Here is a 12,810-nt window from a genome sequence, read left to right as displayed (position 1 = left end):
GACTGTGTGATTCAACTTGTGCTGATAAAAAAAGACAGACATAATTTCATGATATGAATATGAATACTTTTGCTCTGGAGAAACTTCCTGGACACTTTACAACCACGGACAATTTGCAAGCTGTATGGCTCTTGCACAACATTACTACGACATTATCACAGATGCTCCTGTGAAGTAGAACAGACTGACACATCGGGGTCAAACCTTCTACCAGAGTAAGAAGATGTGGCAAATCAATTACGTATGGTCATGTCAGAAGACAGATCAACACTGGGCATGAGAGTCCTGTGAAATGGAGTCTGGCCTTTTTGTGCAAAATATGTTGACTTTTGAGCGCCAGGTGTGTTCAGAAGTTGTTTTATTTGTTGTAGATCTTTACAAGAATTCAACAAAAGACCAAAGTCATCGCACAATCCAAATCTTCGTCAAAGCATGCCATTTTCAAGGTGTAGGTTGTCAGCCTGGAGGATTGTGTTTCCTGAAATGAAGGGGATTTTGAAAACAGTTACACAAAGATTCAGCCTAAATAGGCAACCAATGGCAGTCCAATAGCCAAAGTCTGCATCCACTGACTAAAGTAAAGGAGTATTCAAAGTGCATACACATAAACATGTAATCGTCTGCTTATAAACAAACATGCACATTTCATTATGTTTGCCTCGTGTCCTTCTTCCTCTTCCTGTGTCCCATTCGTATAGTTACTTTCGATGGACACTACTAAAAATCCGTAAAAAGCCAGCATGCAAGCTCATTGGCAATGCATTCACTTACTGCGTCAAATGGAAGAGAAAGAGTGAGACAATGCGGGAGAGAGAAAGCATCTTCAACTCATCCGCCAGCCCACAAATGGCTGCCATTTTCTGATAATTGCATCGTAGAGTGGTGAGCCAAAGCCTACCCTAAAGGCATGGGCAGGAACAATGCTATTACCATACACTGGTGGTGAACATCACACAGGTGAGTGATGAAGAGTGTGAAGATGGTTTGATAGAGATAGAGGCCAGAGAGTTATGGCTATAGACAGTGGTGCCCTTTTCAAGTTTAAAATGAATAAAAATGCTTCATTCAAGTTTAGTTTCCACCTTTCTTTCATGTGTGAAATTCACTAACAGACTTGTCTCATGGAGTCATTTAACAGGCTGTCCTAGACCTAGATAGGGCAGTGAGTTGGGAATAGAGAACTAGGTCAAGAGAAATGGAGGGTGTGAGCCGGCTGGACCAGAGTTATCTCTTCGTGGCTTGTTTGGTTTTTATGAGAGCATCAAAAATTACAATGTGTATTAAAGACAAACCCAAATACCTGTAATTTGATTTTAACATCATGCAGAGGTTTGCAAACAACTAAAGGCTTCTATAAGGCTAAACTACCAAAACTGATCACTTACAGTACATTAACAAAAATACAATTACATTCACACAAACACAAATTCATGCATAATGTCTTGCACTTTACAGAGCTGTGACACCCTGTTGTCTCTCCCACTGTGCCAGAACACATTTCTTTTAGCTATACAGTATGCATGGCTGCACATCCTCCAGTATGAAGTCCTGCTCCACAGAGGTGATTGGTCAAGCAGGCGATCACATGACATGGATCCTACCCAGGCAAGCAGCAGCAGCAGCAGCCTCTGAGAGCCAGAGAGATGCTGACACAGCACACCTGATCGCCAACCCCCCACTGAAAAAGACCTTCAATCTCCATCACATATAAGACACACATTAAAAAAGGACTCAATACTGTCAATGCAGAAATTCTCGCAATTACAGATGTGATAATACATGCCAGAGGGAGGTGAGTGGATTAAATGTCTAACTGCTTACTCATTATCTCTTAATAAATACACAGTCCTGCCAATACACACACCCATATTTTTGCCATCAGAGTCATACAACATCCAACATGGCAGTCTTGCGGATCTTTGTGGATTTGTTGAGTTGTTTTGAAGGGACTGAAGACTGGTCAGCGGTATTAACGGCTCCACTGAGACTGCTGACGGTCAGTAAGGTCAAAGACTCAAACCAGCAGTGTAACCCCTGTTCCTCTGAAGATGGGTGACGCTTGAGTCAGCAGAATAGTATATCCCAAGCTTCGGTGGTAACAAAACCAAGGACAAGTGTGATCAGTGAAATCGTTAATGAACAGACTTTTCCCTGATTTGCTAATTTATTCCTGGCTTTGCAGGGTAACACTTATGCTGGAGGAGCCTTGTAATGCAGCTCAAATGGCGAGCCAGTGGAAAGAAAATGAAAAGACAGCGAGAGCGTCTCCACATCAGTCAACATAGTACTTGGATGTGTTCAGTAACTATTAAAATCATGATGAAATTCACTTCCTTGCAAAAAAAAGGAGCTCCAGTGTTGTGTTAAGTAAAGACAGAGAGTAGTAGAGCTGTAGCATGATGGGAATGTTTGGTGTGACTGTTTACATTTAGATGCCTCATTAATCCGCACATACACACAGTTGTCTGACCCCCACCCACGTAACACACTGAAGCATGTGTGTGCAAGGACACATAGATCCAAACACACAGTCACTACATAATGTATGCACACACACACTTACACATTTCTCCTCTGTGGGTGGTACTATCTAGGGATGTTGTCACCATTCGTGGTTAGGGTCCAAAGCAGCACAACACCTCTTCAACTCCTTCAAACTATCAATAGACAAGAATGTGGCAAAGTCTTCAAATACATGAACAAGAAAAGCATGTTGATCTTTAGGGATCCTCCAGGTTTTTATTTTCTCAGCAAAACCATAAAAACACTTTTATTGGACAGGGTTTATCAGGAGCACCTTATGGTTCCATAATTGTGTGTAATTGTAGCATTAATGGAAAGACTACAGGACCATGAAGTGACTTTGGCACAGTCTCATTTCTTATTTTTTTTACCAATATCCCTCCTTTTCAAGTACCACCTTGCTCCTCTGAATAGTCACAAGGGATGGTTGTTGAAATGTTCCCATGAAATGCGACAACCCTTCTAGACCCTGATACATCGAGGATGCTGACGTTTACATAAAACAATGTGCCATGTGTTGCCAGATTTTTGCAAATATGCAGTCTAAGCACAGACCTCCTTTTGCGGTTGTCAGGATGTTCGCAATATGTTCACAACCTTAGTTTCATGCTATCAAACAAACAACTCGTCGAATTAAAAAGAACGCTGCTTTATTATAGGCTACTAGCAGTACTGTGTAGGTTAATGTTAGTAAACCATTCTCCAACCCTGCCGGTCTAAACTGATATTAGAGGAGTGCTAACAAGTGCAACTTCGCTGTTGGACTTAAGTAACATTTCAAGTGTCATATGCCATCAAAGAGAGGAGTGTGACACGGAAATATGACACAATGTGGAACTGTCATGCACAAATCAGCACGTACAATGTTACGGTATATAGCTAACTAGTTAGCTACTGAAACATCAGCATAGTCTACTTCTTGCAATCTTTTGCATGCTTGTTAAAAAGAAAGAACCATAATACACAGAAAGACATGAAGATAATGTAATCATAAGTTTTAAATCTTTATTAAGTAAGAAAACCACCCACATTTGTGGGTGTCTTATGTTGCTTGTGTAGTGATCTTGCCAATTATTTCTCATAACAATCAATTTGGAGTTTGTCTTTGAAAACCCTCGGTTTGGAGGGTCATGTAACCCTAAAGCTTTGTCCCACCCCCAGTAGTGCAGTTGTAGTTGATGAAGTGAGTGCACTGTTAGGTATATGTGCATATGGAGGAGGAAGTGGGTATACTGTCCTATATATTCCAATGGCTGTTTGGCTGATAGATGGGTATACTGTAAACAGCCAGAAAAAGTGGAAGGTATACCATGTATGCCTGCATATACCCTCCACTACACCACTGCCTACCCCTATATCACAACAGAACTGGGACCCCCTACCTCTAGACAGGAATGCACAAGACTAAAGGATAAGAGCTTAGTGGTAGGGACAATTGGTCTGTTGGGTTTTGGCCTAAGAAAGTACTGTGTGGTCCTGCTTCATTCATTGTCTTTTAACTTGCCTTGCCGGCTAGGTTGTTATAGATGGCACAGCTGTGGCTTCTCCTTTCTTTCCATTTCTTTCTGTATGACATGACCAATGTGTGACACTACCCAAGGTCACCAAAGGGTTAGACCTGTTACTTGTTGCCCTGATCCAAAGCTCAGCTAAGGGTTTGAGAGTGACAGTCCTAGCTGTGAACAGTCGGTACCATTAGCAGGGGGCCAGGACTGCTCTGGGAGAATGTTGTTGCTCATTATGGCTTTGTGGTAAAGGCAGGCCACCTCAGCAGGTAGCTCTTGCTGCTCTTATTAGACAGACAGCTTCAGAAAACAGCAGTGTGAGAGAAATATTATACTCACAACAGCACTGGCATGCACAACATGTGGGGAGTGCATTCAAATAAGGCTGCATAAGTGCACACACACAAGGGAGCTCTGCCTTCTTTGCTCAGATGAGGGCCCACAAACCACCTGCCCACACACATATCCAGAATCACATCCACACACATTAATGAGTCACACAGAAATTATTATGAAAAGACCGGAGATAGAAAAAGCAGCCTGAACCACCTGATAATGATAGCACAAACAGAGCCTGCAAGGTGTGTCCCCTGCCTTCTGAGTGCATGACACTCTCTCACACAGCCTTGTAATAATAATGACCCACACCTCCTGGTCCTAATCCTCACCAGAGAACACCCTCTGGCCCGCTGCTTCCCAAGCTGCTCTGCCTCTCTGTGAGGTGAACAAACAGGGTGGGAGGAGTGATAAACCCATAGGATCTATGTAAAAAGGTCGCAGAGCATCTATTTCTGAAGGTGGAAAGGGATTTCAGAACCATCCAGATGCAGGGCAAGTACAGGACAGTAATGGGAGGGATGGAAAATCCTCCCACATTAACCTCTCATTCAGGTTTTTATGAACTACAGTGGTATGATGAAGCACCCTCTTTAAAGAGGTAAGAATATAATCATATTATTCTAACAAAAAAGTATGTTAGATGAATGGCAGATGCTGGATACGACCTTCAGGAATTCATGCACTCGATAACCCACGCCTAGGAGGTGCTTCCCTCCTCACAGCTGACATTACTGCGTAATGAAAACATTGCGCCTTTTTCCATTTTCCCTCACGTCGCAGCCCACACCGCATCCGTCTGCATCACGTTCACCTATTGACAGGTTCTGTGACAGGAGGTAAATTTAATCACGCCGTAACTTCACATTTGCGTGTTTTCACACTCCAGGGGTGATGGCATGTCTCAAAGAGGGGAGTAGTCTCTAATGATGCTGCGATTGTCTATATTTAATGTATTTCCGTGGGCAGGTTACTGGGGCAATGCGCCTACATGCTGCCTATGCGGTAGCCTCTTTCAATGGACATTACGCATAGGAGCACCAACATGAACATGGAGTAATCTTTTGTTCTGCAAAAATAGCACGATTGCACTGATTGTCTATTCAATATATTTATCAAAATAACATGTAACAGACATCATTTTTGCATGGATGTGATCTGCATCCTATCGGGGCCATACTGGGGGTTTCTCTTCCCTTTGACTTGGCCCGGCGAGAAAAGCGCACGGAGAGGGTTTGCTTACCTTCCCACCGTTTGGTTGGCGAGCTGTCGCATCCGATTGAATTGCTTCTTCATCTTGTATTTTCTGCGTTAACACCTACAGGGAGAAATATTCCGCATTATTTCTCTCAATGTAACGGCCCGTGCTCCACAGAGGCGCAACACAAAATCCAGTCTGCCATATTCTCCTTCCCTCATCGCAAGCTGCCGACGCCGTAAACTTATTCCACGATTACATATTTTCAAATTATATATTTTTTTCACATCTACATTTGCCCCACTGCCTGCGCAGGGATGCTGGACCAATTCACCGCGGGCACTCACAGGCAGAGAGCGACAGCAGTGACAAGTAGCGGCTGCGCAGCAATGCAGTGTGGGAAATGTAGTAAATCATGGCTGATCCTCAATAAAGAATCCGATCTCGCCGGTACCCACGAGGCTGTGAGGCGTGATCAAAAAGGCGTTTATTGTGATACGTGCTTTAAATCCAATTTATCGGTGTAGACTAAAGCAGTCAATTACAGCAATGGAATTAGCTGAAGTATAATGTTGCCCAAATCCTGAGGCAGTGGCTACAAAGAAATTCAACCAAATGTGGGCATGGGGAAACACAAATACGACAGAATCTGGAGGCTTGTATTGTCGTCATTCCATTAATAAAATTATATATGAAAAATGGAAAATAAAAGGAAGAGTAATTCAAACAAATCAGGTCTCACATTTATGAATTTGCAGACATTTTGTACATTTTCATTGATTAGAATTTAATGTGATATTATTTACTTTCCATCCTATAATAAAATAGAATGGAGAGGGAAATACCATTTACACAAAGATTGTAATAAATGTCCAATAAGGTAGTCATTGCAGTGAGCCAGCCTGGATAACAACTCCATCTAGTGTCCAATATATACCAATGCAGCTAAAGGGAACAAAGTGGTAAGCTAACTTCTAAATTTGAAAGGGAACAAACAGATAAAATATACTTCTGTATGCATTGGCTAAAGCTGCTGTGAGCATAATGTAATTGTTAATGATAATAAATATGTTTTTTGTAATAAGGAAGAAAGAGTATGAGAGGTTGTAACAATGGGATGCTTGTAACAGTACCACTGTCACCAACATTGCATGCATAATTGTATAACCACTTCAAAACTGACCCTGTATGGAAAATATCATAGCTATGTGAAGAAATCTGTAGATTTCACAGTTGTGATGTATTTTTGGAGTTTGTGCTGATTTTGGTGCTGGTTTGAACTGTCCAGAAGGGAGCAGTCTTGTCCTATAAACCATATTTAGCACCACAGCGTGAAGCAGCGGCTTCAGCACCATGACTGCTGTTTACTCAGGATATCTGCTACCGTGTAACACGCTTAAACAAAATGACATGCCAAGTGAAATGCTTGTCCTGGTGTATGATTATCTGTTGAGTCCATCCAAATATTTTCAACAACTGTGTAATTAAAAAGCATGTCCATTAGTCATGGCAAAAAGGTTCTATGAAGTGCAATTTTTCAAAGCAGCGTGAGAGCATAAAGTCATTTTATTTCCAATTTGATTATTCATTTAGTAATAGAGGGGAGAGAATGTATGTTGGTATATACTGGTAAAGATGTGAATACAACTATCTTTTGTCCCTAATGTCAAGAGTAAAAATTGACACAAGACAAATAGGAGGCTGTTGGAGGCCTTGGATAGTGCAACATGATGTGCTCATGAATAGGACAGAACGGATACAGCCCCGAGTCAGGACTGATGCCCTCTGGCTCTTTGTCGTAAGGCCTTAAAAGGCCAACAGGTGGGCTGCACAACGCTACCGTTGGGTCCACAGGCCTCAGGGAGTAAGTGATACAGAGAAATGGCTGTTCTTTACCCTCATTAATCTCCCAAGTTGGAAATTGAGAGGGGCGGGCTCCTTCAGCCTTGATCTCAACCTTTTGACCTTGTCAGATCATTTGTTTTCATTAGTCCCCACTCAGACGAACTGGCCAGTCTCAGTCCAGACACCCACCCTGGCCCCCTTTAAAAGCAGGGAGCATTTCTAATAGCATCGCCAGGGGTCTTCTCGACGTTAACCCCAACCCCCAAAACTTACTACTCCACAGCGTCTCTGGACACTTCTAAATCAGCATGGATGATTCTTCACATCCGCTGGCCTGTTTCAGAAACTCTCACTGGTAATCCCTCAACAATGAGCAGAGAAAGGGCAAGGGCGGAACATAAAGTCAAACTACGAGGGAATTCAGAGGTGGATTTCAAGTTCCCAAGTTTGTAGCATGCATCTCATGAGAGAGAAAAAATTTGAACAGCGATTCGTCATGCGGTCTCCTGCTGTTCCTCTCAGTGAGCGGGATGACTGAGTGCTCTTCCTCTCACTCTAATGCTCCTCTACTCGGCAGCTGGGGACTAATTGGCTCCCAATTCTCCAAATGAAGCCTTCTCTCAGGTCATAACCTCTCCACCTGATGACCCCTTCCTGCTACTGATATGTGGGCCGCAGTTTGACAGTGCCCTGGTCAGACGGATGCCTTGTGGTTGCTGCACTGAGGCACTGTATCAGAGCAACACTTTCAAGACCTTTGCATGCAGTCATTAGGTCTTGCTGGAAACAAAATGTTAAGGTATCAAGCGCTCAAAACAAACTAGGGCAGAGCATTAGGAAGGACCTAATGGCATACTGTGAGCTCAAGTTAAAAGCTGCCCGATCAACAGAGGCAAAGATTAGTCGGTTCAACATGTACATCATGCTTGTGTTTTATCTTCAGACAAAAAGCATTGCGATACCCAGATCAATCAGTCTGTGTGTGACGGGTGGTTTGCTACAAGCCTTTGGTCTGTCATTAAAGAAAAGTGTGACATATTCATCAAGGAGGTGTTTGCAAGGCAGCAGGCAGACACCGTGAGTCATACACCCTCTGGCTATGCCTCACAGTACCCCTTTTATTTCAGAGAAATTCACTTTTATGTTAATCCCACACCCAATATAATCAGGGATCAATCACTGATATTACAATATGATTCAAACAATTTGCAAAAAGCAGAGTGGAATGCTTTTCTTTGTAGCTGGTACAGCTCTCTTTCAAACTGGGTGTGGAGAGACAAAGGTAACACCAGCCCTTTCAGGTAAGCCTGAGTGCTGAGGCCAGACTTTGTGGTGTGTCTTTAAAGGGTTATCTAGGGCCATAATGAGCCCCAGCAAGCCCAGCGCCAGGCCTAATGAAAACGCTGTGACATCTGAGGGGGAAATATATTACAGGTCTAAACTACAGGGGCTGTTTAAACATGCATCAAATGACAGAAAATGACGGTTATCAGAAACACCTTTTAGACGCTAAATGCAGGTCTGCAGGTGACTAGGCCTGGAGTTGAGAGACACGAGCTGAGCACTAAACACTGACAGCATGTTTGAGACTGATCATCTAGAAAGAGTTGTAAATAAAACAGCCTCTTTCCATGGACAAAAGTATCAGATGGCAGTGGCTTAATTGCTTTAACACAATTATTCATAGATCCTATTTATAAGGTGTAGACTTAAATTGAGGAAATGGTGCTTTCATATCATCCAGCAAGGTGCTACCTTTCACAGCACACCTTCCATTAGCTAACTTGGATGGAAACATGGAGCATCAACTCAATAACTGTTTGTTGGGGTGTGGTGAGCTCCTGCTGCAGTGTATTGTGAATATGTTTGCATTAGGAGACAGAGCATGTACATACATGCAAGCACACTCATTTGATAAATAGTAGGTTTTAGAATATCAATAGAGGGCTTTTTTCTGTTTAGGGGATCAAGATGTGGATGTGCTCACCCATCAGTCATGTAATTATGAAGGATAGCTGAATGGCAATTTTATTGTACCACTGTTTGTGTGTTGTGCTGTTCCATATGTATTCTCTTGTTGAGTTCTTTGTATTTTAAAGGTGCATCCACAAGGGGAAATTTGTGTTTTCTAGGATAGACATGACCCTACCTACACCACCTTACTCTGCCACTGAATGGCTTACTCAGGCATTCATACCTTAACCCAAACCAATCCCATTCCTCTAAACCTTAACAATCCAACCAATGAAGGCATCGAGTAGTAGCAAATCAGGTGGAGAGTAAGACAGATCATGAAAAATAAAAAGTACAACACAATCAAAAATGTATTGCAATCCAAACCTACACGGACTTCTCAGTATTGTCTCAGCACCATGTTGTTAGTTGGGGCTAAGCATTGACTTCAAATGGTTATAAGATAGCCCATTGGTCACCTGATCAGTACCAGAAACCAATTCGTCCAGGTTGTTCAGGTCCTATCCCCTGACCAGTGGGCTGTCCTGACTTTAACCATTTGAGGTCAATACCTAATCCCCATCATATCAGCACACGTGCAGAACAGATCAAGTTTCCAGTGTATGGATTAGACAGTGATGTGTTATTATGAACCCCACTGCTTGGGCCTGCCCTATTGTGCTTTGATTGGCCAATACTCATCACACGGATGTTTCATGGTTAGAGATGGTTAGGGTTAGGACAAAGAGGTTATGAATACAGCCAGTACTTATCACAGCACAGCAGGATGGGACTTGCAAAGTAAAGCAGTATATGATACATACTGATCAATAATGTATTAACGTGCACATAAAGTTTTATTGTAATCTATAATGAAACATCATAATTTATGATTGAGATAAAAGCACAATATTTAATTCGGAAGTAGTGCAATGTTAGTATAAAAGAGCAAAGTATGGAAAAGCATTGCATGTGTAGCTAAAACATTAATACATGAACACCCACCCACACACACAAACACACACACACACACACACACACACATGCAGCACATTTGATATGAGACCAACACTTGTGGAAACAGAGGCCTTGAGGTAGCCTTGGCATTTCATGGATCTGAAAGACAGATTGAGCTCAGATGGTCCGGGATTTATGACGTGAGGCGCGCAACCTGAGGGACAAGCCAACTCCTCCCTGGGCTGGCAGCCACTGGTGATAGAAAGATTTACAGGCTGGATATTACAGCTGATTGCTCATAGACCATGGGAAAAGTAAAATGTACACAGAGCGCACAAAGCTGAATTACAGCGCTGGATCCCACAGCACTTGCTCAAACCTAAAGCTTTAGAGACTCAGGTCAAGAATGGCTCCACCAAACTGAACACTGAAGGGTCCATAAATCAAATGTTCTGATAGCTCTGAATCCCTGAGTTAAGACCTGTGTAGTGTATATTTGGCAAAAAATCTGGATCATGACCTCAGTGAAGAATGTATACTGAAGGTGGATTATGTGGTGGTTGGTATTTGCCCACCCTTACTGCTGCTGCATGAACTGTAATTCTTGAATTTGCAATGGTCTGTCACAGCCCTTATGAAATATGCATACACTAAACATGTTTCAAGCGCAGCAGTGTGTTTATCCAATGCTAATGAGCGTGGTTAGCTCTGCAGGGAGACTTTATAATCGCCAATATGCTGTTTGTATTGGCTTCATAGAGCTTTTTTGAGCTTTGTTAATGTGGGATCAGTATATTATGATTAGAATAAGCTTTCTTTGTGGACGTAAAGTATAATAAAGTTTGCATGTTTTTCAGGATTTGTGTTTAAAAGGCTGACCTTAATGTAATAATCGGCCTCTTTTCCTGTTGACATTGGTGCTCTGGAATGTAGGAAGCATCAACGTCAGTGCAGGAGCTTCGATGACTGACTGACCTTACTTCCCTCAACCCTGCGCTGAACTCCATTAAGGGCTGCCTGCAGTCTGTAATTTAACCAACAGCCTCTTATCATGTTTGTCTTGTCTCTTCCTCAGGGGGTTGACTGCTTGCCCACAGACAAGCTTTATTTCATTTCAGCCAGCTTTCCACAGAGAGTAAAGTCAGCGGATATGACAACTGCGTGACTGATTGAAAATACAACTAGAAGAGTGAAAAATGACCAAACATTTCTAATGAATGTAGTTCAGAGACAAACAGCATGTGTTTTTGAGCTATTTCTGATTTACTTAAGTGGTCTGCCTGGAAATGTCTTGACTCTTCAATCAGCGCATTGATTGCATTCTTACTCAACTTTAAAATCTTGCAACACTGAGGCGCCAAAGATCATTTATTGTTCACAAAGAATTACAAATCATATACACTACATGCATGTCTGCAGTTAAGCACAGCTAGCTCCATGTGCCCAGTCCACATGGAGTTAATAAAAGACCACTGCTGCAGCAGTGTCAATTATGAACATAAAATATTTCTAAGAACTTCCACAAGTAAAATCTGCTACATAAAAAGGTTCCCCTAAAAAATCACAGCATAATTTTTTATAGCCCATCAATCCAGAATAACTAATGAGAATGATAAATATTTTACTACAAAGTAAAGTCCTTAAATCATCATATAATGAACAATAAAACATGAAATGCATCACATCAACTTCAATATTAATCTAAATCACAGAGTAAACAAAGTTGTTTTTCTTTAGGGATACCAGTAAACCTCTGCTGATAAAGCCTTATGATGTAATTTATTACGTAGGTTATCTCCTTGTGTAATTTCTTGTATTACTTCCTGCCTTTATCTAATTCCCACCTTTTTTTCTGTCACACCTGTCTTACATCAGTCTTGTTAGTCTTTCCCTGCTCCTTAGTTTCTTCCAGCCAATCACTTTCCTGCCTGTCTCTCTGCCTCATCATCTTATTCCCCTCACCTGAGCTTCTCCACTCTTTTTCTCCACCTGCGGTTCATCCTCTCGTCAGTCTAGTTTGTATTTAAGTCCTTGTTTTCACTTCATTCTTTGTTGCATCTTGGCTTTGGTTGTGTGGTTTTCTGTTTGCTGTTTCTGTGATCCAGCCTGAAATAAAAGAGTAATCTAAATTGCAGTTGTCTGCTGTCTCCTGCTTTTGGGTCCACTTGCTCCGAATGCAGAGATCTTTGTGTTTTAGTGAAAGATCCCCTCCACTTAAAAATGTGCTAATGTTTTATAAATGTATATGTTCACATTCCTCTACTGAAGGGGCTATATCTGAGCACTTCCCTAAAATGTGAGATTCAAAGGGCAAGATTTAGTGTGTCACAAATTCAAAAGCCAATTGCTGTCTAATATGCAAATACAGGCAAAGGCACCTGAAATCTCCAGTGCAGAGTGGGCTTGTAAAATAAAAATCGCAGGAAGACTGAATATGACTTTCTGCAAACTTTGATTAGAGTTGATTTATATAATTATGTAAATGTGACCTCA

The 12,810-nt window shown here is 41.9% G+C and overlaps 1 protein-coding gene across 5 annotated transcripts in view; it reads right to left on the bottom strand.

The window, feature by feature from the left end:
• Nucleotides 1-5,958, bottom strand: part of arhgap44a (Rho GTPase activating protein 44a) — a 32,406-nt gene extending 26,448 nt beyond the window's left edge. For 2 of the 5 annotated variants that reach the window (XR_015774820.1, XM_088069115.1), the window contains exon 1: nt 5,608-5,958. Coding sequence is in view for 4 of the 5 variants with exons in the window: in XM_088069115.1 (XP_087925241.1) it covers nt 5,608-5,660 (53 nt within the window). In the remaining variant the exon portion in view is untranslated. The remainder of the gene's footprint in view (nt 1-5,607) is intronic. The other 3 variants (XM_088069114.1, XM_042505399.2, XM_088069116.1) reach the window with 3 other exon arrangements.
• Between the last annotated feature and the right edge of the window lie 6,852 nt (nt 5,959-12,810).

Source organism: Plectropomus leopardus, chromosome 18 (assembly GCF_026936395.1).
Source record: "Plectropomus leopardus strain MGB_pleo_1.0 chromosome 18, ASM2693639v1, whole genome shotgun sequence".
NCBI lineage: Eukaryota > Metazoa > Chordata > Actinopteri > Perciformes > Serranidae > Plectropomus > Plectropomus leopardus.
Note: the sequence above shows the minus strand (reverse complement) of the source record. Positions and strands in the feature narration are given on the sequence as shown.